The sequence below is a fragment of the Thecamonas trahens genome (assembly GCF_000142905.1).
Source record: "Thecamonas trahens ATCC 50062 unplaced genomic scaffold supercont1.27, whole genome shotgun sequence".
In the NCBI taxonomy this organism is placed as follows: domain Eukaryota; order Apusomonadida; family Apusomonadidae; genus Thecamonas; species Thecamonas trahens.
Window position 1 is genome coordinate 279,982 of NW_013657653.1, and position 27,792 is coordinate 307,773.

Here is a 27,792-nt window from a genome sequence, read left to right on the forward strand (position 1 = left end):
GCCCCTTCGCCCCCCTCCCTCCCTTCGCCCCCCTCCCTCCCCTTGCCCCCCCCTCCCTCCCCTTGCCCCCCTCCCTCCCCTTGCCCCCCTCCTCCCCTTGCCCCCCTCCTCCCCCCCCCCCCCCCGCCTCACCTACCTCTCGTCCAACCCACAGGTTTGCTCAAGTGGCGCGAAGACCGTAATGCGTTTGTGGCATCGGCAGCCGGGCCGCGTCCGCAGCTGCGCGAGGTCGACTACGACGCTGTTCACGACGGCCTCATTTCCCGCTCGGGTGCCCTGGGCGAGCCCACTCCGCTGCCCTCGCTCTTGCACATCCTCAACGAGATGTGGGAGGAAGACGGCATGATGTGATCCGGCTGTGGACATCTGGACATGCTTGCTCTTCCTCCTCGCCATTCTGCTCTCATTCCTTCGTGTGTCCGGGCCCGGGCCCATTCCCCGTGCCTATTGCCTGTGCTGTGGTCGGGAGCGGACCAGAGGTGGCAGGACCAGGGCCCCAACTGCCCTCCTCCTCCTCACTCCTTCTCCCCAACTCCGCACACTTGACGTGACACGTGCAGGTGGCGTCGCGGAGCAATTGCGGAGTACGGTTTCTCCGCACCGCCGCACCACTGCGCCCTGCCCAAAACGGGTGTGCCACCACCTGGCTAGCTTCGCTGTCACGCGGTCAGTGCAAGTAGTGGACTCGCTTGGTCAGGGCGGCGATAAACACCCTGCCATGGCTGGTGCCTCGTCCTCGCCTTACGACGCTTCCGTCCTCGCGGACATTGCTTGTCGCGAGCTCGGCGAGCTCGATCCGCGACAAATCGCTGAGGCCCAGGTGGCTCTGGCACGAGCACTTGGGCTAGACGAGAAGACTCTCGGCCGCGGCGAGCGTGAGAGGCTGCTGCGCTTTCTTCGCGCCCGCAAGTTCCGCCTCGACGACGCGGCTCAGCTGTGGACGGCGTACGACGCCTTTGCTGCCGAGTTTGACTTTCCAGGGAGCTACACTCGCGGCGACCTGCCTTGGCTCACCCGGGTGTATGAGGCCGGTGTGGTGGTCAACGTCCCCATCCCGCTGCCGGGCAACGGGACGTATCTCACAGCAATGGTGCTCGGCGGAGTCGACAAGGCGCGCGTCCAGATTGTCGACGTCCACCGCACACTCTGGCTCGCCTACGACCGCATCCTCACCAACAACGACGCGGCGCAAATCCGCGGCGTCTCGGCGCTGCAGCACATGGCGGACGCGCCGGGCATGGGCAGCTTCTCGCGGGCCGATATGAAGCGCGGGACGCGGATGATCCAGCACACGCTGCCGATGCGATTTAAGGGCATGATGTTCCTGCACCCACCGTGGTACTTTAACCTCATGTTCAAGCTTGTCCGCCCCTTCCTCACCAAGAAAATGGTGGACCGCATCAACGTTCTCGGCTCGTCCGAGAACGACCTCTTTGCCGCCATCCCGCGCTCTGCGCTCCCGGCGTGTCTTGGCGGAAGCCTCCCGCTCTTCTCACCACGCGAGGAGCTCGCCGCCATCTACGCCTCGCTCGGCGTGCCGTATCACGAGCTCCTCGTCCGCGAGTCCATTGCGACCGCGGTGCCCGCCAAGGGCTGGCTTGCCCGGCGCGAGCTCGTTCTTGACCTGCCCGAGCCCGGCATGGTAACCGTCACTGCCGTGGCAGGCGACTCGATCTGCGCTGCGCCGCCGCCGGCCGGCCTCGGGCTCGCCGTCGGCGATGTCATCTCTGCCATCAATGGCAAGCGCGTCCGCGCGCTCTCGGACGTTTACTTTAAGTTCGCTGGCGGCCGCATTGTCCTCACTCTTGAACGCCGCGCCGTCGAACCATACCAGCGCATGATGCGGATTCCAGGCATCGACATCCCGTGGTCTGAGCTCTCTGCCGGCACCATCGACGAGCTAGCCATCACTCCTGACACAGGCAACGGCTCGAACTCTGGCCACGGCTCGGACTCCAGCCACGGCTCAAACTCTAGCGATGGCTCTTGGTGGTCCGACTCGGACTCGGACGTCTTTTACGACGCGCCGTCATCGGCCCACTGGCTCGACGACGAGACGCCACCGCGCCGCCGCCGTCGTCGTCGGCGACGGCGTTAGCCCGCGCGCTACTTTGACCGCCACGCCACATCTGCACACTCTGCAGCCCCTCATTGCCGCCTTTTTCATTCGATGCTCCCAGGCGCCGCTCTATCTGCAGCTGATCACGAACAACCAACCTGGTTTGGTCCGGCATCGCACCGGCTGCCGACGTAGATTCTATCAAAAGTGGCGCCACCACTCGTCGCCACCCCCCCCCCACCATTACCGCCCCCCCCTCCCCCCCATACCCACACATACATGCACATCCCACACGAGAGCCCCAAAGTCGCCCGGATGCCTGAACCGCCGTCGCCCAAGAGGAGGCGCGAGGAAGGTGACGCCGAGGCGGCCGAGGCTGCGGCTGGACGGCCAACCAAGGCGGCACGGAGGCGGCTGTCGGCCTCGCCATCGCCGCCCCCACTGTTTGCCGACGCACCAGCTGCAGGAGGCGAGGATGGGACCGAGACGGGTGGAGCCGACAAGGACGCTGCAGCTCCACCGGTGGCGCCCAAGCGGCCGCTGTCAGCGTACATGCTGTTCTCGGCGAGCAAGCGGGCTGAGGTGGCGGCGTCGATGCCGCCGGGCTCACGCGCAACCGACGTGATGCGGGCGCTGGGCGCAGCGTGGAAGGCGCTGAGCACCGAGGAGCAGGCAGCGTTCAAGGCACAGGCAGCAGCGGCCAAGGCCGAGTACAAGGTTGCCAAGGCTGCCCACGCCAAGGCGCTCGCCGCATACAACGCATCGCGGCCCGCAGGCACCGCCCCGCCGCGCAGCCGATCCACAACAACTCGATTGCCATGCTTCTCCTTGGATCGCCGTACTCGTTCCAGGCGAGCTCTCGTAAGAACAGCAGCAAGAGCAAGAGCAAGGGTGCAGCGGCGGCAGCGGCGCGCAAGAAGAGCTCGCGGACGAAGCGGTCTGCGCCTGTGGCAAGCGCCAACCCACGCCAGCCTGCCCCCGCCGACACCACCACCATCAGCCAGGCGCTGGCGCAGGCCTCGGAGGCCCTCGCCGGTAGCGACGGCAAGAACGATGCTGCTGGCGAGAGCGGCAGTGAGTCGGATGACGACGACACGACCCAGCCTGGCGCCGCGCCTTCGACCATGTCGCTCCTCAGCATGTTTGCCGCCCCGTTGCCGGCGCGTCGACCCGGCGGGTGGTGTTTGATTGATGCAGAGGCAGTACTAAAGAATTGGTTGCATGCGCAACATGTTGATGCTGTTATTGCTCACGGGAGCTCAATCCGATCTGAGGAGCTGGGATAGCGCGTGGGTGGGTATGCGACTACTCAAAAGCCCAGCTGTCGATGCCAATGGCTTCGTTGGTGAGGTCCCAAAGCCGGGTGCCAAGCTCAACGTCCTTGACCTCATCCTCGCGGAACATGGGCATCTCGTGCGGCGGGCCGCGCATCGACTTGCATCCACGCGGACCGAAAAACGCGTGCGTCGACGCGCTGTTCGGATGGTCGGCAGGGAGCAAGCCGGCACCGACCGACGCCAGCTGCGGAGTGGTGCCCATCTGGACGTTCTGCGAGAACATCTTGTTGAGCATGCGGACAAGGAAGCCCTCGCCATCAACGAGGCCAGTGTATGTCCAGCCGGGATGGGAGCTCATGGCACGGACGTGATCGATGCCCGCGGCAAGGAGCCGGCGCTGGAGCTCGACGGTAAAGACCAGGTTAGCAGCCTTGGAGCGGCCGTAGGCCGGCCACTGCGTGAGGCCCTCATCGGTGTCCGGGACGAGTCCAGCCGGCGCGAGCGAGTCTGCACCGCCCGACGAGCAGGTCGAGACGACGGCACGGTTTGGCGCCGCGAGCAGGAGTGGCATGAGCTCGGCAGTGAGGCAGACCGGGCCGATGTGGTTTGTGCCGTACATCATCTCAAAGCCATCGACGGTGGTGCGGCCGAGCGGGATGTTGATCCCCGCGTTGTTGACTAGTATGTCGAGGTGGCTGTGACGCTCAGCCATCGCAGCCGCAAACGCCCGCACGCTCGAAAGGTCGGCCAGGTCCAGCTTCATCACCACCAGCCGCGACCGCAGGTCGGGCACCTGCTCACCCCACTCGGCCACAATGTCATCGACAACGCCATCAGCCTTGGCTGTGTTGCGCACCGCGAGCACAACCTCGTCGCAGCCACGCAGCGCCAGCCACTTGGCCGTCTCGATGCCGAGCCCACTCGACGCGCCCGTCACCACCGCCACGCGGCCCACCATCGATGGCAGGAGCTCCTGCGCCTCGGGAACAGGGTGTTCAATCAGGACACGATCGGTCATGCTGTGCAAGTCTGGGCAGCTGTTGGTGAGTGGCGTGCCAACCATGGACGCAGCTGAATCATCGCGGCTTGCGGCCTTCAATGCACTTACTGTGTGGTTTGGGGTCTTTCCTCGTTGGCAATTGCCTGTGTGGGGAGTGAGCACGGCCCCCTTTGCGCTGTATTAAATTCATGCGCTGTTGCGGCGAAAGCGGCTAATCTGCGGTGACATTTGGCGGCTTGCCACGTTTGTGCCACAGACAGGCCGCACTGTACCACACCTACGACCGGGTGTGCAGCCCTTGTTCGAGACTGTACTGTAGCTTCTGACCAAGTCCCGTACATCAGCGAGCCAGTATAAGCTTGTCTAGCCGCATCAAGTCCACCTCACCTGTTTCAAACCTGACCACGGCCACAAACAAGAGAGTAAAAGCAATGTTCTCCGAGGAATACATGTTCCATAAAGTGATCTTGACCAAAGCATTTGTTCGCTCCCCTTCCCCCCCCCCCCCCCTCCCCTCCCGTGTCACCACCCATCCAAACCATCCTTGACCAACAAGCCCGACCCAGGCACTGCGCACACGTGCAAGACAACCTGACGCCCCATCACCACCAAGGCTACCCACCACGCACCATGGACCTGGTGGCTCGCTTCAAGGAGCGCACGACCTCGGCTTCGTACCGCAAGCCCAAGTCGTCCCTTGTGGCCTCCAAGCCCCGCTCCGCCTCGTCCGTCTCGTCCGTCTTGGCCAAGGCCAAGGCCAAGGCCAAGGCCAAGTCCAAGGCCAAGTCCAAGGCCAAGACCAAGGCTAAGAGCAAGTCATCATCAAAGCACAAGCGCAAGCGCAAGCGTAAGCGCGGCTCGCGATCGGGCGAATCCTCCTCCTCGTCGTCGTTGTCGGCCACGAAAGAGGGGCGCAGCAAGCGGCACAAGAGCACGCTGAGTGCCAAGCTGCGGGCGGAGGAGGCCGACTTCCGAGTGACCAAGGGGGTGGAGATCTTTCCTACATTCGACTCGATGGGCCTTAAGCCGCGGCTGCTGCAGGGCATTTATGCCTTTGGCTTTGAGGAGCCGTCGGCCATCCAGTCGCGGGCGATTGTGCCCATCACCAAGGGCCGCGACGTCATCGCGCAGGCACAGTCCGGAACCGGCAAGACTGGCACGTTCTCCATTGGCGTGCTCAACAATGTCAACCCGGCGTCGCGGTGTGTCCAGGTCCTCGTTGTCTCACCGACCCGTGAGCTCGCGTCCCAGTCGGCGGCGGTGCTCTCCGCGCTCGGCGACTACCTCGGCGTTAAGGCGCACGCGTGTGTCGGCGGCAAGGCCATCAAGGCGGATCTGGCCAAGCTGCGTGCGGGCGTCCAGGTTGTCTCCGGCACACCCGGTCGGATGCTGGACATGCTGCGACGGTCGATGATCAACCCCAAGTCGGTCCGCATGCTCGTCCTCGACGAGGCCGACGAGATGCTCCTCTGCGGACTCAAGGACAAGATCGACACCATCTACACCTCGCTTCCGGGTAAGGTCCAGGTCGTGCTGGTCTCGGCCACCCTTCCGCGGGCCGTCCTTGCCCTCACCGAAGAGTTCATGACCAAGCCGACCAAGGTCCTTGTCCACCGCGACGGGCTCACGCTCTCGGGCATCGCGCAGTACTACGTGGCGGTCGACGGCGAGGAGTGGAAGTTTGACACCCTCTGTGGGCTCTACGATTCGCTCACCATTACTCAGGCGGTCATTTTCTGCAACAAGCGCGCCCACGTCGACACGCTCGCCGCCCGGATGCGCGAGGCTCATTTTACCGTTGCGGTCATGCACGGCGAGCACAACCAGGCCGAGCGCGACGCGGTCATGCAAGAGTTTCGCTCTGGCGCCGCCCGCGTCCTCATCACCACAGACCTCTGGGCTCGTGGCCTCGACGTCCAGCAAGTCTCGCTCGTCGTCAACTACGACCTACCGCTCTCCAAGGAGAACTACATCCACCGCATCGGCCGCTCAGGCCGGTTTGGACGCAAGGGCCTCGCCATCAACATCATCACCCCACAGACCGCTCGCTACATGCGCGCCATCGAGGCGTACTACGACACCACCATCCGCGAGCTGCCCGCAGACCTCGAGTCGCTCAACGCCGAGCCCGCCGACGAGGTCGCGGCGTCAGCGTGAGCCCGCACCGTCCCAACCTGCAGCCATTAAAACGCCACGCGGTCAAACGACCACGACATCGACGTCTGCGTCTGCGAGTACTGCACGTCGCGGTAGTGCGGGAGCGTAGAGCCCTTAAAGAGGATGGCGACGCCAAGCGGAAGCTCAAAGTCGGCCACAGGCGCCGCAAGCGAGTTGGTGATGACTGAGAACGAGAACGACGGTACATGCGCGTCGGCGTCGCGGACTTCGTCCACGTTGAGCGACATCGAGTACGTGTACGGCATACCGTCGATGTGGAAGAGGAGCGACGACCGCGGAAGGTACCAGTGGGTGATCGGCCGCGCCGGAACAAGTGGCTCACCCACAATGCGCGCCACCAGTGGCGTCAGCTGATTGTTGAGGTACGTTGCCACGGGCTCGGTCCATCGGAACTTGGAGTGTCCGTTCTCGGCGCGGAAGAGTGATGCCCCATTCTCAAACAGCATGCGACAGTGAAGACGGACCGCCGCAAAGTGCTCCGCAGGAAGTAGGCCCTCGAGGAGGACCCAGCCGGTCGCCGCAAACTGCGCCCGCGCCTCGTCCACGATCGCCTCCCAGTGCTCCGCGGCCGCCACCCACTCGGCCGGCGTGGCCAGGACCCACCGCCGCCGCAGCGCAGTGTACAGCACCGGATCAGCCTCCTGCAGCTCGGCCGGGCTCATGTCGCCGGCAAGGACCGCCGCCAGCGGCGCCTCCCAGGCCTCGTCCACCGCCCACGGCAGAAAGAGCCCACAGCCGGGGAGCTCGGTCCAGAGCGCGCTAAAGTGGTACGCGTCGGTGTTGCGGAAGACGGCCACCGCCCTCCCGTCATACATGCCATCAAACGGGCGCGCGCTCCGCATCACACCCCTTCCCACCTTTTCGCCGCGGAGCGTCAGCGCCGCCATCGGCGCCAGCCGCAGCGCCGCCACTGTCTCGGGCGCATCAGCTCCTCCGTCGGGCGCCCGCGCATACGCCCGCGCACCCAGCAGACCATGACTCGCCACAGCTGGCACCGAGTCCGGCTCGGCCACGCTCCGCAGCGTGGCGTGCTCGTACATCAGCGGGATCCAAATCGGGAGGTCCGGGACCGGCGCCCGAGCCGGGAGCGGGACCGCCGCCGCCGCCAGCGCCTCGTCATCGACCAGGCCCCAGGTGGCAGCCATGAACCGCAGGCCCCGGACCGAGCATGCCCACCGCAGCGTGTTGGCTACCACCACCGGCGAGAACCGGCGGAGGTTGGCCACGCCGCGCCAGAAGTGCCACCGCTCCGTCGGCGTCAGCGCGAGGTATCGACCCACGCTCCTCACCAGCGCCGCCACCGCCACCATTCCGGCCACCACGCTCTTGGGTCGCGAGCGCACAACCTCGACGCAACTCTGCCAAAATGCCATGCTGTGCTGGTTGAATGGTGTGGGCCGCCAGAAAGGTGTGGGTCTCTCGTGCTGCTCTTTACTTGCCGTCGCTGCTGGCGACTGTCGACTCGAGCATTTCCCGTGCAGTTGCGAGGAACTTGTTCCCGCTCATGGCCTCCTTGGCGAGGAGATCACGGAGGCTGGCGACGTTGCGCAAGACGTCCATGCTCTCACTCCGCGACATTTTGGTGTTGACAAAGAACACGATGTGTCCGAGCAGGACGTAGGTACAGTTCTCGATGATGTACATGAGGACGGCCTTGGTCGTGGTCAGCGCAGCCTGGTCAGCAGCCGGCGAATCTCCGATGGCATCCACCATGTCGACACAGAGCCGCGTCGCGCCGACGAGTACCGACATGGACGGCAGCTGCGAGCTGTGCTCCGATCGCGGCGCAAATGAGATCTTGACCGACGAGAGCAGGACGTCGCCGTTGTACATGCCGCGGACGTCCGGTGCCAGCCGAGTCACCACGCCCACACACGACCGCAGAACCACAAGCAGCCGCTTTTGCACCAGCGCCACCAGCGGGTTGGCGTCAAAGACACCATTCGATGAACTGCTCTTGGCCTCTGTCGGCGCTTTCCTTGCAGCCGTTGCGACATCAGTGTTGAGTGCTACCAGCGCGTCCGCCAGCGCCGGCTTGCCGGTTCCCAGCAGGCCGCCCACGGTGTACTGCTCCTCGCTGAGGAGCTGGCGGACATCACGGCGGCGCGCGTACGACACGCGGTCGCGTGTCAATGTTTGGGCCGCGGCAGCGCCGCCCTTTTCTCTCTTGCTGCTCTCGTCGCGTGCCCGGTTCGAGAGCTTGTACTCGGCGTGGGTGACCGGGACCACCAGCGCCGCAAGCGTGCCCGACTCGCGGAGGAGGTGAACAGCATCAGTGAGGAGCGCAGTCATCCGCGCCTGGTGCGCCGCAGCTGCGCCCGGCACCACAAACTGCCACCGCTGCACAAACTCAGGCTGCGAGAGCACGTACAGCAGGCCGGCGACACGCTGCATCTCCTCGAGCTTGGCGAGCGTGAGTGACGACGGAGCATTCGGCGAGGTGTCCTCCATCGCCACCATCGGGTTTGTCTCGACAAAGAGCGCCCTGGCCAGCGCATGCTGGTGGAGCGCTACAAACTCGAGCGCGGCATCGGCGACGCTCTCTTCAAACGGCAGCGACTGGAGGACCATGGTGACGAGCGCGAGCGTTTGGCACCAGACTGCGTGCCACCCGTTGCGCTCTCCACTCTCGAGGTAGATCGCGAGCCCGTGCTCGCCCGGCCCCTGGCCGAACAGCGGGTGCGACGCGAGCTTCGCGAGCAGTCCCTCGTGGACAAGCGCCGCGGCGCCGGCTGCAGAGGAGGCAAACGAGAGGAACATGTCAAGGATGATCTCGGCGAGGTCCGGCGTCTCCATGTACCGCACTTGCCGCACAAGCGCAGCGACGAGCGTCGCCACGGTGGCATTCTGTGCGAGCACCTCGACGTTCCGCGCCGGCTTGCGCTGCGACGGCACAGAGAGGAGCGCGTCGAGCGCAGCAACTCCAACCCGGAGCATGCCGTCATCGCCCGCAAACAGCGCAACCGTCTCGCACAGCAGCGGAAGTAGGAGTTCGTGGTCGACAAATGGCTTCGATGCCTCGCTGTTGCTAGGAACTGGCTCGGCCCCGCTGCCAGACTCGGCGCCACGCGGAGTGTATCGAAGGAGAATGACAAGGGCCGTGACCAGAGGCGGGAGGAGCGGCGGCACGCCCGCAGCCTTCTCGGTCCGATACACCACCAGCTGCTTGTCCAGCGTCACCCGGAGCTTGCTGACAAGAACGGCAGCGTTGGCGGCCGTGAGCGGCCTGGCCGTCCGCGGCAGCGGCGCGAGCTGCGGCACGTCGTGGAGCAGCGAGTCACCAGAAAGGCGCGCCGAGACACCAAGTGTCCACTCGGAGATAAGCGAGAGAAACATGTCCATGATCTCGAGCAGCATGGCCTCGACGACCCGGTCGTCGCCTGCATGATCGGCCACGACAGAGGCGAGCAGGTCGAGGACGTTAAAGTACCACCCCGCCGCGGCAGCCTTTTTGGCGCCACTCTCGTCAGCGTCGTTGAACAGCTGGCGCGCCGAGGCCGCCGGCGCCTCACCGTCGGCGCCACCTGCTTTCGGCTTGGGTGCCGGCGAGGCGGTGAAGAGCCACGGATGGCGGAAGACGAGAGACTCCATAAACAGCGCCAGCGCCTTGACGACCGCGCACTCGGCATCGGCAAGCGACCACGCAAGGTTGGCCACAGGGAGCAGCTCAAAGAGGTCGCGGACGTTGTCTTCGTGGCGCTGCGGCGCAAACTTCTTGGCCAGCAGCGAGGTATCGTACACATAGTCGGCACCAAACGAGTGCGACGGCGTGCGGAGCGTCTTAAAGTTACCCAGCGAGATGCCGAGGCGCGATGCCGCAGTGCGAAGCTCAGCCACAACCGACGGCTCAAACGAAGTCGCCATGAACGGCTTCATCCACACCTCCCACTTGGTCTTGGTTGCCAACTCGTTGATGACACCCACTAGCGAGGCGTCGATGCCGAACGGTGTTCGGTGGTAGAGCTCGAGCGCCACAATCTGGAGCGCCCAGGTCTGGCACGCAAGCTGATAGCACCGCGAGACCGCGGTCTCCGCTGGCAGGCCTTCGCCCTCGCCCTCGTCCACTGGCTTGAAGAGGTCGTCCGGCAGCGGGTTGGGCTTGCCTAGCAACGGTGCACAGACCGACCGCCAAAAGTCCGGTAGCTCGCGGAGGACCTGGATGATGCCGCGCGAGTGCGACGAACCCCAGAGCGAGTACAGCAGCGCGAGTGCCCGCTCAAACAGCCGCGGCTGTTGGGTAAACGCCTTGGGCGCGTGCTTGAGGAGTTTGGTAATCATCGAGAGGCCCGAGGTGACTCCCACCTTGGACCTGGGCGGCTGCTTGGTCTTGGCCTTGGCCTTCTCGTCCGCCGCAATCCCCTTGGCGGTGCCACTCTCGCCAACTTCGTCGTTGAGGAGCAGCTGCGCAAGGCCAGGCTGGGTCTCGAGCGCGGTCGACATGAGGTTGAGAATGGCGATGCGGACGGCCTCGTCCTCAGCACTCGACTTGAGGCGGTTGACAAAGGTGTCGCGGAAGATGGGTGCGTCGGCGCCAAAGTAGCCCAGGATCGACGGCGACGGCCGCGAGGCGAGCGAGATGGTGCAGATTTGCGAGAGTGTGTCAACGGCAAGAACGGTTACACGCGGCGCGTACGGGTAGTTGATGTACGACGCGATGGCGGCAATGAGCGAGAGTTCGTCGCCACCGACAGTCCGTGAGAGGAGCGATGTGCGGAGCGCGGCGTTGGCCTCCTGCACAGACGGGTCAAAGAGGAGAAAGTGGAGGACCTCAAAGGCGGAGATGATCATGGCCTCGACAGCCTGCGCTTCGCGAGTTCGCCGTGCAGCAAACAGCGCCTCCACAGCGTGCGGCCCCATGCCGATGACGGTGAGGAGGGCATGATGGAGCGAGCCGTCGTGCATAAAGGCGTCGACAAGCGAGTCCTTGAGCGAGAACGGCGCCGCGTCGGCCGCACCGGGCTCGGCCACTGCCATGGCCACCACCGAGTCGTCGCTCGAGGTGTCGTACAGGATCTCGGCAAAAATAGCAAGAATCTTGGTTCCGATCTCCCATCGCTGGAGAACCGACCGGTAGCGCCAGCCGTCGTAGTACGCAAATACCTCGGTGCGGAGGTAGTCGACCGCCGGCGCGAGAGCGGCAAACGAAAGTGTTGTTCGCGGCGCATGCCTGCTGTGAAACTCGCCATCGACCGGGCTCGAGAGATGGCAGTTGACAAGGAGCGTCGAGATGAGGTCGAGAAAGGCCAGCGTCATCGAGTACTCGCCGTTGGGCACCTCAGTGTTGTGTAGAATGCGCTGCAGCGCCGACCGCATGCCGCCGCCGGCAGCACCCGTGGCAAAAGCCTCCTCCTGCGGCGCGTACGACGGGAGAAAGTCAGAGTACTGCAGCCGCTCCCAGACTTCGGTCGGATGGGCGAGGGCAAAGTACGAGACGCACGAAAGCGCGGCGGTGAGCATGTCCAGCGGCGGATCCGAGTACGCGCCACAGAGCGAGAGAATCGGGAATAGGAGCGGGAGAAAGTGCTTGATGGGCGCCGGCGAGCCGAGGAGCTTGCCCAGCGCCGGGTTGGCGCGACCGAAGGCCTCCGGCTCGGCGTATGCTGCAGGGAACATGTTGTCGAGGCTCGGTTGCTGCTCCAACAGCCGTGCCATCAGCTGCAGAATACAGGTGACGCTTTCGACGAGGTCGAGCGCCGGTGCGCCGTCACACACGCTCTTGGCAAACTTGGCGAGCGTGGCGTAGAGGACGTGCCAAGCCGAGTAGCGGATGTGGAACTGGATGGTGAGCGGCATGTCGGGCTCCGAGAGCCGAACACCGACTGTTCCGGCCGGCAGCGTGATGTTGAGCGCATTGCCGAGGTCAATGTCGTGGAGGGTGTAGTACTCGACTTCTTCGTACGGGTAGGCCGGCTCATCACTCGAGTAGCTGTATCTTTCGACCGAGTTGTCGTCAACGACCGCGGTGAGCGTGTCGAGTTCGCCGAGGATGACAGTGACGATGCGGGCACAGTCCGGGTCGGACGCCAGGGCGCGAAGCAGCGAGCAGAGCGGGTAGAATTGGACAGGGAAACGAGCCACGCAGGTGTCGTACAGCGAGCGGAGGGTGCTCGAGTGAAAGTCGACGTGCCAGAACTGGCGGACGAGGTCGGGCTCCGAGTCGAAGATCTGGACGGCAAACTCGACAACACTCGGCGCGGCAGCAACCAGGGATGACGCGCCAAACGAGGTGATGAGCGAGAAAAGAAGGCCCTTGAGAACCGACTTGAAACCGACCGAGTTGGGCTTGAAGCCTTCGAGTTCTGACGACTCGAGCTGCATGAGCGCAATGAGGACGTCGAAGGCGCTATGGCCAATTGCGTACCCCATGGCGACAGAATGGGGATCAGGCGACCTGTCGCTATTGCCGCCAGCAAAGCTCATGTCTCCCTTGTTGTTTTCCTCGGCGCTCTTGCGCGCAAAATAGTGCTCGCGCTCGAGAACCGCAGCCCAGCCGAGGAGGATCGGGGCGAGGAACAGCGAGCTCGAGATCTCCATCCAGCCGACAAGCGTCTTGTGAAAGGCAAGAACTTGCTCGTGGTCGGCGATGTAAGGGTGGCTCCGCCCAAACTCGGCCTGTACATCGTCATCCGGGCCGAGGGCAAGGTCCTCGTAGGCGACGGGCAGGAAGCCCTCGAGCGACATGACCTCGAGCAGAATGAGGACGTGGAGGTAGGAGACACGGTCGATGAGAATGCCTGCCCCGTGCGGGAGGAGCGCCGCATTAACCTGGTTCTGGCCAAAGTTCTGGCTGTAAAACAGGTTGCTGAGCAAGTCGAGGTCAGCAAACCGCGGCGTGATGGCCGAGTAGTACGCGAGGAAGACGGTTTCGAGGAGTGCGAGCTGCTCGCGGATGTTGGCGAGGGCGGCAGCGGTGGTGACGTGCCGAGCGGTGCCGACATCGGACTGAGGCTCGAGCTCGGTGGCGGCGAGCGCCTTGTATCCGTCGACGAGGGCGGCGGCAAAGGTGGCAGAGACATGTTTGTCGACAAAGGCCTTGCAAACGCTGTGGTAAGCGTTGGTCTCATCCGACGCGTTGCGGAGCATGGCTCCCATGCAGTGGAAGATGCAAAGCCGCTCGTCAAAGTAGTGGTCAGCAACAGCAAGCGCAAAGGTGTCGTCACTGTAGTCGAACGATTGCATGCGAACACCCTGAGTGTAAAAGAAGGCGTGGAGGAGGCCGAGAACTTGAAGCTCGTCGACGCCGACAAGGCCTGCAACGCGGACCACAAAGTCTGCCTGATGCTTGTCGACCTTGAGCGGCTTGCCGCGCCAGCTCACGCTCCCGCTCCGGACCTTCTTGGCCGACGCCGCCGACTGCGGCTTGAAGAACGCAAACGGCTTGAGAATCGCCCCGCTGTGGACGTCGAGGTACGTTGAGAGCTTCTTGACCGGAACACGTCGCGCATCGGCAGCCTCGAGCGTCTCGAACAGAGTGCGGAACGTCGGATTGAAGTCAATTCCTCCAGGAGACGCTCCGGCGCCCGCCTTTCCGATGGTCTTGGCACCAGACGTAGAACTGGTTGTCTTGGAGCTGGACTTGGTACCAATGGCAAAGCCGACCGACTTTTTCGCTGGAGCATTCGCCTCGGACTTGCCCTTGTCGTCGCCGCCGCCATTGGTGGTCTTGGGCGCCGTGGTGGTCTTGCCAAGGCTGAAGCCTCCGGCCTTGGGCTTGGCCTTGTCGCCATCGGCGGCCTTGGGCGCGGTGGTGGTCTTGCCAAGGCTGAAGCCTCCGGCCTTGGGCTTGGGCTTGGCCTCGTCACCCGCGTCAGCAGAGCTTGGCGCGGCGGCATCCTTGGGCTTTCCGGCAAAGGTAAAGCCACCACCGGCAGCCTTGGCCTTGGCAGAAGCATCAGGCTTGGACTTTGCGGCAAAGGTAAAGCCGCCGGTCGCCTTGGGCTTTGCAGCCGGAGCAGCGTCGCCTCCTCCGGCACCCTTGCTTGCCCCAAACTTGAACATGGTTGGCCGAGGAGAGGAGGAGGAGCAGGACTCGGACTACGCTGGCTGACTTCCCGAGGGCAGAGGGAGAAGCAGAAGGAGAGGTAGAGGGTCTGTGTCTACTCGACCTTGGGTCAGCGTTAGGTGGTGAGTCATACAGCCTCACCCCATCTTGTGGTCGTCGCCTCGTTCCCCCCCCCCCCCGCCCCCCTGCTGCCACCCACTCGTGTCGTCTGATGGCGCCCGCTCGTCCGACGAGTCGCGCCCAACTTGACCACCGCCGGCGCCCACCCTGCCCCTGCTTCAACCCGCCACCAACACCACAGCCACCACCACAGCCACCACCACAGCCACCACGACTACCACCCAACTCTGGAAACGAGACGTTTGCCATGGGAATGACAGATGCTCGGCTGCGAATGGCTCGGCTGAGTCTTTTGGTGCTCGCGGTGGTGGTGTGCGTGGCTCAGCTTGGCTCGGCAGCCATGGTGACCAAAGTGCTCCCGAGGGCGGTGGCCCATCGCGGCTACTCCTCGGCGGCGCCAGAGAACACGCTGGCTGCACTGAAGATGTCCATTGAGGCAGGCGTGGACGGGGTGGAGATTGATTTGCAAGTGACCAAGGACGGGGTCATTGTTCTACTCCATGACGAGGATCTCGACCGGACAACCAACTGCACCGGCTCCATCTCGACGTACAACTTCCTCCCGGCATCAGGCCCGCCGCAGCTCTCCGAGTGCGACGCAGGCTCGTGGTTTGGACCGCAGTTTGCCGGCGCCAAGATTCCATCGCTGGCCGAGGGTCTGGCGGTGACGGTTCCAGCTGGTGTGTTCATGGTCCTCGACATGAAGCAGACCGGACCAGGCATCGGTGCTCTCCTCGCCGACGTCATTCCGGATCCCGAGGTCCAGGGCCTCACGGTGGCCTCGTGCTGGACGTTTGACCAGATGGCCGAGGTCCGCAACGCACTCAACGCGACCCGGATCCAGTATCTCACCGGCTCGCTTGAGGCGTTTGAGGCTGATCCGGACGCATTCTTTGCGGACATGGCGCTTCGCGGCGTCGACGGCTTCTCGGTCTCGCGCAAGGTGATTACGCCCGAGTTTGTGGCTGCTGCTAAGAGTCACTTTATGGCTGTTGCTGTGTGGACCGTCAACGCGGCTGCCGACATGCGGATCATGTTCAGCTACTCGGTTGATGCCATCCTCACAGACTATGTCACCCGGCTCACGACGACGCTGGCCGAGGCCAATGCCGCTGAGGAGCGTGCCTCGCGTTCGGGCTACACCAAGAACTCAACAGTGGCACTGGCATCCATATTTTCGTTTGCCGCGGGAGCACTGGTCTGTATCCTTGTCTTTATCGCCATCCGCTTGATGCGGCGGCGGCAGCGGCGCGCCGCGCGCTCGCCGCGCGGGGTTACCTCGCCGACCGGCGGCTCATACGGCATGATCCCATGATGCCGTGGCCAACTACGAGGATGACCCCGAGCTGAGGTCCGGGTCGTACGGAGGATCGCTGCCTTGTTCGTCGTCAGACGCGGCAAAAGCCTGGAAAATGTCAAACAACCCGCCTCCTCCATCATCATTCTCGCCGTCGCTCCCTTCGTCGTCGCTCCCGGCCATGACGAGCGAGACCGAGCCGTCGCCGTTCGCCTGGAGCGAGAGGTTGGGGTGGCGGGAGACGATGGAGAGCAGCTGTTGGATGGAGATGCCACCCCCGCCCCCGCCGCCGCGTCTCTGGTTTCGGCCCCGGCGCATGCGGCGGCGACCGATCCGGGTGCGGACACGGGTGCGGGTGCGGGTGTCGGCCGGGCCCTCGCCGCCGCTGTCGTCGTCGCTCGACGGGTACTCGTAAGCGTACTCGTACTCAGGATCCGACGCGCCCTCGAAAAACGAGAACTCATCGCGACGGACGCGGATCTGGGCCCGCTCCTCGGCGGTGAGCGGGCGACGGGTTGGGAGTCGGCGATCGAGGCAGAACCGATGGAGGAGGTCCTGGAGCTCAAGAGGAAGGTAGTCGATCTCGTTGTCGGCAAAATGCGAGGCGTTGTACGCAATGTGGCGGAGGCAAAGCTCGACGAGGGTGAGGCGGACGCGGGTGACAAGGACGGTGTGGAACCGGCCGCAGGCAATCTGCTGGATCTGGGCCACGCCGTTGCGGTAGAGCGGAATAAAGTTGGTGAGCGGCGACGGGGTGTCCGAGTGGAACTGGCCACCGAACCGCGGGCCGCCCCAGGTGTAGACCTTGTTGTCGGTCGAGATGGCGGCCTCGTTGCCGCGCGAGTTGGAGACTGCCATGACGTCGACGCCTTGGAGTGCCTCGACCTTGGTCGGGGCGTGCCGCGGCGTCCCGCCCAAAAGTCAGCATCGGAGCTGCCGAGCCCGAGTCGGTTGTCGTGGCCATCGCCCCACGCCCACAGCTGGCCGTCGACGTCGACCGCCATGGTGTGGATCCAGCCGGCAGAAATGGCACGGACCCGGCCTGCAAGCGCTTCCACAAGCCGTGGCTCTGAGTCAAGCTCCGGGTCGACGTACTTGGCGCCATGCCCGAGATACCCGCCGTTCGAGTGCGGCGACTGCGAGCCCCAGGTGTACATGTTGTGGTCAGCATCGAGCGCGGCCAGATACGTCGAGCCAGCTGCAAGCTGCACCACGCACTTGCCGACCAGCGTTTCGACCCTCGTTGCCATGATCGAAGGCGGCCCAGCGCCGGCTGGCCCGCCGTACGGGTCGACGAGGACGCGGACGTCAAAGGTAAAGACCGCGCCGTCGCTCGTCAGCACCGCCCCGACCTCGTCGCCCAGCACGATGACACTGACTGAAGTCACTCCTTCGATGCGGGTGGTTGTGACCTGAACCTCGCCATCGGACGCCCACACCCAGGCTGTGCCGTCGGCCACCACGCCGCAGAGAGTGCCCATGCCACCCGGAGTGGAGGTGGCAATCTCGGTGATGCGTAGGTCAGCCAGATCGCCTTGGAGCACCTCGGGCTGTGCCGGATAACCTTCCAGATCATGCCCGTACCACGACTCGTGCGCGCCGTCCGACACCTCTTGCCCCCACAAGTAGACCTGCCCGGCTCGCGTCAGCGCCAGCGAGAAGAACGACGCCACCGCGACCTTGACCACGCACGCCAACTCAAACTGCTGCAGGATCCGAGGCATGGTCTCCCGGTACTTTGTTCCATGGCCAGAGAGCGACGGCCTTCCAAAGGTGTATACACTGGACTGGGCGTGAGTAGGGTGCAGAGATGCGGAGAGGAGGGGGGAGGAGAGGTCGCATGACATGTGCCGCAATCGGTGGGGGCGATTGGTGTGGGCAAGGAGCAGGGGAGGAGACGAGAAGGGAGCGTACTACGTCATATAGGCCACGTCACCATAGCGTTCTTCGAGTTCATTACCAAAGTACTGCTCGTAGAACGAGGTGGTGGCCGAGGTGGCCGACGAAGCCGCCATGGCTGTGAGGAAGTGCGGTGGGGGTGGCGTGAGCGTGAGGCAGGGAAGGCGGCGAATCGGCAGAAGTCTACTTGGTCAGTCGCCGTCGCCGCCGCTGGGTCGCGGCGGAAGGCTCGTCCTCAGCTGGAGTGGAGAAGCGCTGAACGGGCAATGGAAGCATCGAGATCGTCGTAGGTGAGCGTGGGAGAGACGACGTTGCGGAGGAGGGCCGCAAGACCGGCAGCGTGGACGAGGCCGTGGAGATCCGCGCCCGAGGCGGAGTCTGTTGCGGTCACAATGGCATCGAACCGGGGCGATGTCAAGTCAAGGCCTGCAGCGCACGGCATGGCTGCGAGGATGCCGCTGAGGATGGCTGCGCGGTCGGCGGGGCCCGGCGTATCAACCAGAATGCTAATGTCGAAGCGGCCCGGTGTGAGGAGCGCAGGATCGATGCCGGCCAGCACGTTAGTTGCGCCGACAACCAAAACGCCATGTGGGGCAGAGGCCGTCATCTCGGTAAGCAGGAGCGTGACGAGGTTGTTGTCCGACGCACTCGCTTTGGACGCACCGCGGACGCCAAACACTGCCTGCAGCTCGTCAAAGAAGACCAGGCACGGCGCTGCGGAGCGTGCAACGGCAAACAAGCTCGCCAGCGCCTTTTCCGACGCACCCACAAAGCCAACCAGAATGCGAGACATTGGAACTGCGAGAAACGAAGCGCCGAGCGCAGAAGCGCAAGCCTTGGCAAGCATGGTCTTGCCGGTGCCCGGCGGGCCGTGGAGCAGAACGCCGCGCGCAAAGCCGCCCGGCCCATCGCCAATGTCACGGGCAGAGGCTGCAGCCTTGACCTCGGCTACGACATCACCAAGCAAGGCTTTGGCGCGGTCGAGACCACCGATGTCGTCAAATGAGACGTTTGGGACAGAGACCGGTGCGTCATACTGCGACAGCGGGGTGACGCGCTCCAGCGCGGTGCAGACGGCGCCGAGGTGGGCGTCACGCGAGCAACTTGCCATGGCGCAGTCAAGCGCCGCATTGCGGACGCCCTGGCGCAAGTCGTCAAAGACATATCCCTGCGAGACCGCGCTCAGTGCGCATCTCGTCGAAGGCGTGTCCGGACACTCGAGCCCGGCGGCGGCGGCATCGGCGAGTGCCCGGGTCATCCGCATCGGGCCGGGCATGGCGGCGAGCGGAATGACCACGTTCACAGACGAGACAACGCGACGCGAAACAAGAGCAGTGCTCTCGGCAATGAGCACGAGCAGAACATCCGATGAGGGCGCAGCCCGGATCAGCGCCACGAGGCCGAGCTCGGTGAGAAGCTCATCACGATCGGGTGCGCTTGCGGCCCTCCGCTTCCCGGGCGCCAGCAGCTCGACGTCGTGGACTACAAGCACAACCGGGAGACCTTCAAGTGCCTTCACACCAGCAGCATGGACTGCATGCGCCAGCCCGCGCCGCACATCGCCCGGAAAGCCAGCGAAGACCTCGGACGGGTGGCAGTGAGCGACGAGACCGCCGGCCGTCTCAGTCTGGTCGACAACCCATGCAGCAGCACCAAGGCCGACCTGTGCAGTGACCAGGATTGAATGGACCTCAGGATGTGGGTCGCCACCCGCATGCCGTTTCAGTGCCCCTGCCAGTGCCCGCCAGCCGACTTCCGAGGTCATGACAAGGAAGGTGGTGGAGGCGGGGAGGAGGGGAGGGGAGGGTGAAGTGGTGATCGTGCTCTGGATCGTGATCGTGATTGTGTTTGGGCGGTGGCAGGCGAGAGTGGCAGTGGCAGGAGGAGGGGGAGCCCCCCCCGGGGGGGGGGGGGGGGGAGGAGGGGACACCTGCCACTTGGCAGACACTCTTGACTTGCTCGGGCTAGACCTCGAGGAGGGTAGTACAAGTTCCACACCCGCACGGCTCGGGCGAGTGCTGGACTGTTGAGCAAGTGGTCCCCCCCCCCCCCCGCACACACCCTGGGCGCTGGAGACAGTGAGACCGAGCGGGCAAAGCGGCCGTTTTTTCGCGCGCAGCGAGAGGCAGAGGCAAGCAGACGCAGACAAAGGGGAAGAGAGCAGGACGGAGAAGAGAACAACGACACGAGGTGAAGAGATGGCTGAAGGATACCTGGACATGTCATCAGACGTCGACTCGCTGACGTCGCCCGTGAGGGGAGGTGGAGGTGGTGAGCTCGACGCAGCTGCGTTCTCGCGCAAGCCGCGCATTCCGCGGACGCCGCCGGCAGCAGCATCGCCACCACCCGGCGACCGGATTGGCAACTCGCCCGAGTACAGCTTTGCTTATCACGAGGAGCTGATTGACTCGCCGCTGGCGCCGTCGTCGGCGGCATGGGCGTCGGCGCGGGCCCGGCTCCAGCACGAGCTGCAAGTCGACCAGAAGGAGGTCCTGGCGTCGTTCACCAACGCCACGGCACCGATTCCGGCTGTGCCGGACTCGCCGTCAGCGCTCATCACCTCATTCTCGTCGGCGCAGGATGACGAGCTGCTGGACTCGGTATTTGAGGAGAACGCAGCGTATACGCCGGTCAAGTCGTCGGTGTATGCCGGGCCGTCGGTGGCTGGCTCGCCGCATGGCGGCGCGGCTGTCGGCCACCCCGATGACGATGACGACGAAACCGACGAGGCAGACAACCTCGTGGTGCAGTCGTCGGCGCGAAGGACTCACGCTGCCGACCAAGATGACGACGACGACGAGGAGGAGGAGTACGACGGGGACTCGGGCCACATCGGCAACGGCGGGGCAGACTCGACCTCATTTGACGACGCCGGCTCGTACTCGGCCTCGCCGCCGTTGCCAACCACGGCGCCACCGGTCCGCGGCGGGCCATACCGGGTTGTTGACGGCGAGGACGAGGACGACGAGGACATCTCGGACGAGTTTGTCATCGACGACAACAAGGACGTCGAGGCCGAGCTAGGCTCGCCGCCGCGCGGGCCGCGGACTATCGACAGCCACGGGAACGTTGCGACGGGCACCTTTTTGCCGTCGCGCGAGCTGTCGCGGACGCCGGCACGGGTCACACCACGCGGCTCGGAAGCCGCGGGCATGACACTCCTCGAACACGCGGCAATGCTGCAGCATACGCAGGCCGAGCCGTCCTCCGTCGAGCGGCACCATGACTTTGCCGACCATGATCACGATCCGCAGTTTGACGCCAGGCCAGGAGCGAGCAGCCCACCGGCTCGCGGTGGACAGACGGCCGTCCCCCGCCTCCCGCCGTCGCCGGACACCCCACTGGGAAACGACCAGCCGCCGCGGCTTGGTGCCGGAGTTGGCGCAGCGAATACGTCCGTGTCGGCCGGCGAGGACGAGCTCCCGTTTCAGTCGCAGTTTTATGTCCCAACACCTACCACCGGCGGTGTCCTCCACGAGGATCGCAAGTCGCTCTCGCTCAGCCCGGCGCGGCGACCCGAGGCACATCGCGCACTCCCGCCGCATGTGGCAGACCGCAGCAGTGGACACGCCGGCCGTGGAGTCGCGGCACCCGAGCCTCGTTCGCGGAAGCGGACCCGAAGCTCGCGCTCAGGCCGTGGGCGGCGGGCTGACGGTGGCGTCTCGCACTTTTCGTCTGGCGACGTCGACGGTGGCGGCAGCTCTTACTCGTACTCGCTCGGCGACGGGTACTACTCTTACGACGACGGCGATGAGTACCGATACCCGAGTGGCGGGCGGAGCGGACGGCATGGTTACCGCCACGGGCACCACAGTCGGTCGCGACGCGACGGGCGCTCGCACCGTGGGAGGCGATCGCGTCCGGGCCGGCAGCGCCGCAGCGGCCGCGGCCATGGTGGCCAGGCTGCGCCCATGGTCATGCCATTGATGATGGCACCACCGGGGTACTATCCGGGCCAGCAGCCGTACCCCGGCCAGCAGCCGTACCCCGGCCAGCAGCCGTACCCCGGCCAGCCCTGGTACGGCGGGCAGGGCCAACCGCAGCACCAGCCACCGTCGCATCCTCGCCAGCCGCCGCAGCAGCACCAGCAGCAGCAGCACCAGCAGCACCGCCACCACCAGCAGCAGCAAGCCCCGCAAGAGGCACCCCCTCCTCGCCGCGGTCCGCCACAGCACATGCCAGCTGGCCAGGGACAGCAGCTGCCGTTTCGGTTTCTGCAACAGCAGGATCTACAGTCACTGCGCGAGCAGGCAGACTCTGTCACGCCAGAGCATCCGCTGGCAGCGGCGCAGGCGCAGGCACAGGCGCGGATGCAGTGCCCGGGCCCGGATGGCCCGCCAACGCAGGGTAGCGGGCTCGCGCGCGGTGGCTCGCCAGTGCAAGGTGGTGGGCCCGCCCGCGGCGGACCTCCGCCCGGGCCACCGAGCGGCGACATGGTCCCGCGGGCGCAGTTTGAGCGCATGCGCGACTCGCTTGAGCAGCGGCTGCAAGAAGTGACCGGCGAGGCGCAGGAGCTGCACAAAGCTCTCGAGTACACGCGGAGCTCGGCCAAGGCCGAGATTGAGCGGCTACGCGGCCAGCTCGAGGCTGCGGCCGCCGAAATCGACGGGCTCCGGGCGGCGTCAGCGGCCGGCGAGTCGGACCTCGCGGCACAAATGACCGCGGCCACGGCCAAGATCCGTGCTCTCAGCGACGAGGTGGCCGCGCTCAAAGCTGGTGAGGCGGCGCTGAAGCAGAAGGCGGCGTCGGCGGGATCGGAGGCCGAAGGTCTGGCGCGGCAGGTGACGACGTACAAGGAAAAGGTCGAGTCGTTGCAGGATTTGGTGACCCGGCGCGAGGTGGAGAAGGAAGACGCGCTCTTCAAGCTGGGCGAGTCGCAGACCATGTGCAAGCGGCTGGAGGAGCAGTGCCGATTGCTGGCGACGAACACCGACTCGTCGTCGTCGGCGGTGAAGCGGATGAAGGAGGAGGTGAGCCGAATGGCGTCTGACCGCGACGCCGCTGCGGCTGACCGCGAGCAAGCGCGTGATGAAGCAGTCGCGCTGCGGGCGCAGATGGAGTCGATGCACGCGCACATGTCGCGACTGGCAGACCAGGCTGCAGCGGCCGAGCAGAACGCAGCGTCGTATCGCGCAGCTCTGGACGATGCGTCGTCGGGTGGGTCGGCCGCTGCCGCACTCGAGTCCCGGGTACAGGAGCTACTGGAGCAGAACCGCGGTTTGCGGCAGGCGCTCGAGCAGGCTCGTGCCAGCGGTGGCGGGAGCGGACCCGATCCTGGCATGCTGGCCCAGCTTCGCTCGCTGCAGGAAGAGAACCATGCGCTGCGGCGTGCCGCTAGCGGCCCTGCCGGCGGTGGCAGCGGCAGCATCGGCATGGGCCGGTCGAGGCCGACGACATCAGCCGGGCCGGGATCGATCATTGGGCCAGCAGCCTATGAGCGTGAGCGTGAGCGGCCGCGCGAGTTGGAGCGTGGGCGGCCACGGGAGCGTCAGCCTAGGGGCGGAGTGGACGAGGGATGGCGTCCCGGCACTGCGCCGGCGTCGTCGCCTCCGCGGCGTGTGCGGCCAGGCCAGGCGCCTGTCTCACCGTATCGGTCGACGTCGCCGGTCAGGCCGGACCACTCGTCAGCTGACTTTGGATGGTCGGATCCGGAGACCGGCGATCGGTGGCAGACATCTTCGATGGCGTCTTTCTCGCCGCCGAAGAAGCAGAGCAGTGGTCGGCCGCACACGATGGATGGCGGTCGCGGAGGTATGCGCTCGATGGTGTTTGGTGATGATGAGATCGGGCGGCCGAGGCGGCCTTTCCGCGATGTCGATCACGTCGGCTCGTTGCTGGTTGACCCGCAGACTGCCGAACCGCGTCAGCGCGGGAGGCCCGAGCGCCGAGCAGTGCCTGAGCGTCGCGAGCCGCCCCCACCACAGCATCCGCAGTACCCCGGCGGAGGAGGCCCCGGGTCGCAGGTTGAGCGACGGCTGCGGCGGCGCGAGCCGCAGGCACGCGCGCCGCAGCAGATGGAGCCGTACGCGACGGCGGCATCGCTGCAGGCGCGAATGGAGCAGACCGGGCGGATGGAGAACCAGCTGATGCAGTTCTCGCTTGAGAAGCAGAGCCTCGAGTCCAAGCTCGCGCGCATCCCGTCACACCCCAAGACGCGCCGCGAGCGCGAGGAGCGATCGGCGGTGGAGCATAGGCTGGGGCAGGTGGACAAGGCTATTTCGCAGATCCGCTTCTCCCTCCGCGACATGCACGTCATCGAGTGAAAGAGCTCGTGTTTTACGCTTCGCACGACTGCCACGGCTGCGAGAGGGCCCACTTGACGTTGGCCATGTAAAAGGCACCGATGGACGAATCTGGCGTAGCGGCGCCCACGGCAAACGTTGACGCAGAGGGTGGGAGGCCAGCAAAGGCCGTCGGGTTGAGGTCCAGCGTGAGCGAGGCAGGCGAAAACGAGGCATCGGCCCAGGCCATGGGCATGGACGAGCAGTAATGCGACGATGAGAGCGGTGAGTTTTGGATGATCAAGCCGTCAAAAGCGGCAGTCCACATCGGCATGTACTTGGCAAACTCGGCGTATGTGTACGTGACATCGTCGTCGATGGTCATGGAGGCGTTGAGCAGGAGGTCGCTGGGCTGGATCATGGCAGTGGCGGCAAAGATATCGGGAGCACCGCCGGTGCCGCGAGCCCAGTTGACGTGAGCGAGAGTCTTAGGCATGTGGTAGAACTCGCGACCGCCGATCACCGCCCAGGAGTTGTCGAGGTACAGCTGAGTCGCCGTTCCGCCGCAAAACGAGGCGTTGGTCTTGAAGCAGGTAAAGGGGATGAGGACGATGAACTCGTAGTACTGCTCGCAGAGGCCTGGAATGATGTCAATCGGCGTGGTCTTGAGATCCGTCATGTTGTTGAGCATGAGCATAATGGGATAGCTGCCGGCAGGAAAGCCCCACGAGGCGGCACTGGCTTCATCAAGGAACAGGCTGCTGTCGTAGGCATCAAGCACCGCCACGGCCGCTGGAGTGGGAATGGCAGCCGTCGCCACCACCGACGTTGTCTCGCCCAGAAGGTGCTGGAACGGCAGCAGACGCGCCTCCGCGAGCGGCACTGCGGTGATGACCAAGGCAATGACAACCAGTGCGATGAGGGGGAGGGTCGGCATGGCGTGAAATGGGAGTGCGGTGGAAGTCCGAGCAGTGTGCGGGGGTTGGCAAATTCCACAAGGCCAGCACGTGCGTGCACGGCAACGGGTTTAGCGGTCGCGGCGAGCCCGCATTCACTGGCCGAGCGTCGACCGGATCGACGAGTCTAGCGAGGCCAAATACGACTGCAGCTCGGCCTGCGGCGAGTGGCGGGCGCCGGGCTGAGCGGATGACGGTGGCGGGAGCGGATGCGAGGGGAGGTCGGCAGACGAGGGGCGCGAGGCCGGGCGGGCCTGATGGGCGGTATGCTGCGGGTGCGGCGGCTCGTAGGCGTAGGCTGCAGCGTACGGCTGGCGCGGGTTGTAGTGGGCAAAGACCGGTGCAAAGGCGGAGGACGGCCGTGGCGGGGCGCGGAGCGGGTCGGGCTCGGCAGCAGCGAGGGCCTTAAGGACCGAGTCCTGGACCTCTGCATCATAGGTGAGGCGGTCGTTGCGTGACTTGAGCTGGTTGATGTGGGCGGTAAGATTGGCGGCCTCCGACTCTGCGCGCGAACGGGCGTCCGACTCGATGTTGAGCCGCGAATGGAGGTCCTCGATAAGGCCCTGCTGCTCGGCGACGACGCGGTTGCGGTCGGCGAGCGCGCTCTCGTACTGCGAGAGCTTGGCGAGCTGCTGGTAGTCGTCCTGGCGCTTCGCGAGGAGCGCGTCCTTCTCGGCGACGAGCGCGTCGTACTTGCGCTCGAGCTCGCGATGCTCTGCCGCTGCCGCGCGAGCCTCCGAGTTTGAGGCTTCGACCTCGCGGGCGAGAACTGCGACCTTGTCAGTCAGTTCTGCAGCGCGGGGCTCAAACGGAGAGAGCCGCTCGACAGTGGTCTCCAGCGTAGCGATGCGGGCGCGGAGATCGGCGACAAGGTCGCGGTGGTCACGATCGTGAGCGGCGACGCGGGCCTCGCACTCGGCAGTCTTGGCGGCAATCGAGGCCGAGGCGTTGGAGGCGGCGTCGGAGGCATCGATACGAGCTCGCTCGAGTGCATGTTGGGCCGAGTCGAGCTGGTTGCGCGCAGTGCGAAGCTCGTCCTCGAGACGCGAGCGCTCGGCGTGGAGCTCGGTGCGCTCGGCAGCAAAGGCTGCGGCTGCAGTGGCAGCATCCGAGGCAGCGCGTTCGGCGGCGCGGGTAAGCGAGGCGTTGGCGTCCTTGAGCAGCGACTCGAGATGAGACTTTTCAGCAGCCCAGAGCTGGCGGTCTGAGTCTGCGGCGCGGAGCTTGGCCTCGGCGTCCTTGAGGTTGTTCTCGGCGGTGGCGAAGAGAGCCTTGGCGGCAGCGACGGCGGCGCGCTCGTCGTCGAGATGGCTCTCGAGCCGGGCGACGGTGGCGTTGGCGTGGTCGAGGTCGCCGCGGAGGCGCGAGACGGTAGCGTCGGCGTTGGAGGCGGCGGCACGGGCGTTGGTCAGCGCCGCCTTGGTGGACTCGAGCTCGCGATGCGCCGAGTCGAGCTCGCGCTGGGTTGAGGCGAGCTGCGACGAGGTGGTCATAAACTCCGAGAAGCGAGCCTCGGCCTCGGCGTGCTGCGATTTGAGCATGGCGACTTCTTTGGAGGCAAGCTGGAGCTGGAGCAGCGCGTCCTCGCGAGCGCGAGCTGTGGTGGCGAGCTCGTCCTTGAGAGCAGCAATGGTCTGTGCGTGCGAGTGGACAGTGGACGAGGCGGTGGAGGCATCGCGGCGGTTGTCATCGGCAGCCTTGGTCATCTGGTCGAGCTGCGACTGGAGGGCGCGGAGCGATGCCGCGTCCTCAGCGGTGCGAAGAGCAGAGGCCTGTGCCTTGGCGTCTGCGGCGGCAGCGGCGTTGCGGGCAGCAGTGAGCTCGGTCTCGAGGCGGGAGATGGTCGTGTGGGCCGAGTCGAGGGCAGCAGAAAGGTCCGAGACCCGGGCCGAGGCCGCCGCCTCGCGGGCAGCCGTGGCAGTCGACGACGCTTTGAGGCTATCGAGCTCGGCCTCGGCAGCCGAGGCGCGGCCCGAAGCTGACGATGCGCTTGCCGACTGGACCTCGAGCTGGGCGGTGAGGGTGGCGTTGGCCATAGACAGCTTCTCCTTCTCGGCGCGGAGGGCAGCGAGCTCGGCCATGGCGGCTTCAAGCTCGTCAATGAGGGCGGCGCGCGAAGCACGTGAGCGATCGGCCTCCCGCTCGAGCGACTTGGCCATGGCGTCTGACTGCGAAGCGAGCTCTGCGCGAGCGGCGGCCTCGGCGTTGAACATGGCGCGGAGGTTGTCCCGCTCGGCAGCAGTCTCCTCGACCTGGTTCCGCAGATACAGCAGATGCGCATCGGCCTGGGCCATGGACTGGCGGAGGGCGTGGATCTCCGAGTGCTGCGAGTGAATGGACGAGGCGACCTTGGCCTTGAGGGCGGCAATCTCGTTCTCCTGGTAGCGGGTGTAGTCGGGCATGAGATGGCGCGGGACCGAGCCTGAAGCAGGAGCCTGACCACCCACTCCAGCCCCTGTCACAGCACTTGCATTGTAGTACGGCGGGGCAGGAGCAGCCCGTGGTGGTGAGGCCGGAGTGTAGCCTGCGTGCGAGCGTGTGGCGTGCGCGTCGGTTGCGGCAGCAGGAGTACCGCTGGTCTGCGGCTGGCCACTGGCTGTCCGCGGGAAGACATAGCCCGAGCCGTCAGCAAAGTACAGTGCCTGGACAGGCTTGCCCCCGGGCTGTGGGGCGTACATCTGCCAGTGGGGGTGGGTGGGGTGGGGTGAGTGAGAGGGGTGGGTTGGGGGGGTTGGCGTTGGAGGAGGGTGGGAGGGGGGTGGGAGGGGGGGGGGGGGTTATGT

General features: G+C 65.4%; 10 protein-coding genes across 10 annotated transcripts in view; 5 read left to right on the forward strand and 5 right to left on the reverse strand.

The window, feature by feature from the left end:
• Positions 1-351, forward strand: part of AMSG_05840 (uncharacterized protein) — a gene marked incomplete at both ends in the record, with an annotated part of 770 nt that extends 419 nt beyond the window's left edge. Inside the window, one exon of the mRNA XM_013901786.1 lies at positions 155-351. Coding sequence (XP_013757240.1) covers positions 155-351 — 197 coding nt within the window. The remainder of the gene's footprint in view (positions 1-154) is intronic.
• Positions 352-718: 367 nt separating this feature from the next.
• Positions 719-2,098, forward strand: AMSG_05841 (retinaldehyde-binding protein 1; the record flags this gene model as incomplete). The annotated part of the gene is made up of 1 exon (XM_013901787.1): positions 719-2,098. The coding sequence occupies one exon, from the start codon at positions 719-721 to the stop codon at positions 2,096-2,098; it is 1,380 nt and encodes a 459-aa protein (XP_013757241.1).
• Positions 2,099-2,338: 240 nt separating this feature from the next.
• Positions 2,339-3,268, forward strand: AMSG_05842 (uncharacterized protein; the record flags this gene model as incomplete). The annotated part of the gene is made up of 3 exons (XM_013901788.1): positions 2,339-2,776; positions 2,854-3,212; positions 3,259-3,268. 3 exons carry the CDS (start codon positions 2,339-2,341, stop codon positions 3,266-3,268), a joined length of 807 nt encoding a protein of 268 aa, XP_013757242.1.
• A 40-nt stretch (positions 3,269-3,308) lies between these two features.
• On the reverse strand, positions 3,309-4,354 carry AMSG_05843 (dehydrogenase; the record flags this gene model as incomplete). The annotated part of the gene is made up of 2 exons (XM_013901789.1): positions 3,309-3,336; positions 3,369-4,354. The coding sequence occupies 2 exons, from the start codon at positions 4,352-4,354 to the stop codon at positions 3,309-3,311; spliced, it is 1,014 nt and encodes a 337-aa protein (XP_013757243.1).
• Positions 4,355-6,114: 1,760 nt separating this feature from the next.
• AMSG_11912 (uncharacterized protein) lies at positions 6,115-14,512 on the reverse strand (the record flags this gene model as incomplete). Its single annotated transcript, XM_013901851.1, has 2 exons — positions 6,115-7,872; positions 7,970-14,512. The coding sequence occupies 2 exons, from the start codon at positions 14,510-14,512 to the stop codon at positions 6,520-6,522; spliced, it is 7,896 nt and encodes a 2,631-aa protein (XP_013757305.1). The 3' UTR covers positions 6,115-6,519.
• A 398-nt stretch (positions 14,513-14,910) lies between these two features.
• On the forward strand, positions 14,911-15,951 carry AMSG_05847 (glycerophosphoryl diester phosphodiesterase; the record flags this gene model as incomplete). Its single annotated transcript, XM_013901790.1, has 1 exon — positions 14,911-15,951. The coding sequence occupies one exon, from the start codon at positions 14,911-14,913 to the stop codon at positions 15,949-15,951; it is 1,041 nt and encodes a 346-aa protein (XP_013757244.1).
• A 12-nt stretch (positions 15,952-15,963) lies between these two features.
• On the reverse strand, positions 15,964-17,657 carry AMSG_05848 (BNR repeat domain-containing protein; the record flags this gene model as incomplete). The annotated part of the gene is made up of 2 exons (XM_013901791.1): positions 15,964-16,818; positions 16,926-17,657. 2 exons carry the CDS (start codon positions 17,655-17,657, stop codon positions 15,964-15,966), a joined length of 1,587 nt encoding a protein of 528 aa, XP_013757245.1.
• A 410-nt stretch (positions 17,658-18,067) lies between these two features.
• AMSG_05849 (AAA family ATPase) lies at positions 18,068-19,597 on the reverse strand (the record flags this gene model as incomplete). Its single annotated transcript, XM_013901792.1, has 1 exon — positions 18,068-19,597. The coding sequence occupies one exon, from the start codon at positions 19,595-19,597 to the stop codon at positions 18,068-18,070; it is 1,530 nt and encodes a 509-aa protein (XP_013757246.1).
• A 385-nt stretch (positions 19,598-19,982) lies between these two features.
• AMSG_05850 (uncharacterized protein) lies at positions 19,983-24,139 on the forward strand. Its single transcript, XM_013901793.1, has 2 exons — positions 19,983-21,600; positions 22,015-24,139. The coding sequence occupies exons 1-2, from the start codon at positions 20,031-20,033 to the stop codon at positions 24,093-24,095; spliced, it is 3,651 nt and encodes a 1,216-aa protein (XP_013757247.1). The 5' UTR covers positions 19,983-20,030; the 3' UTR covers positions 24,096-24,139.
• A 965-nt stretch (positions 24,140-25,104) lies between these two features.
• On the reverse strand, positions 25,105-27,687 carry AMSG_05852 (uncharacterized protein; the record flags this gene model as incomplete). The annotated part of the gene is made up of 2 exons (XM_013901794.1): positions 25,105-27,444; positions 27,622-27,687. 2 exons carry the CDS (start codon positions 27,685-27,687, stop codon positions 25,105-25,107), a joined length of 2,406 nt encoding a protein of 801 aa, XP_013757248.1.
• Between the last annotated feature and the right edge of the window lie 105 nt (positions 27,688-27,792).

Coding starts and splice junctions, on each gene's coding strand:
- AMSG_05850 (XM_013901793.1), top strand. CDS start 20,031: ATGGCTGAAGGATACCTGGACATGTCATCAGACGTCGACTCGCTGACG. Junction 21,601..22,014: donor CGATGAGTACCGATACCCGA/GTGGCGGGCGGA, acceptor AGCACATGCCAG/CTGGCCAGGGACAGCAGCTG.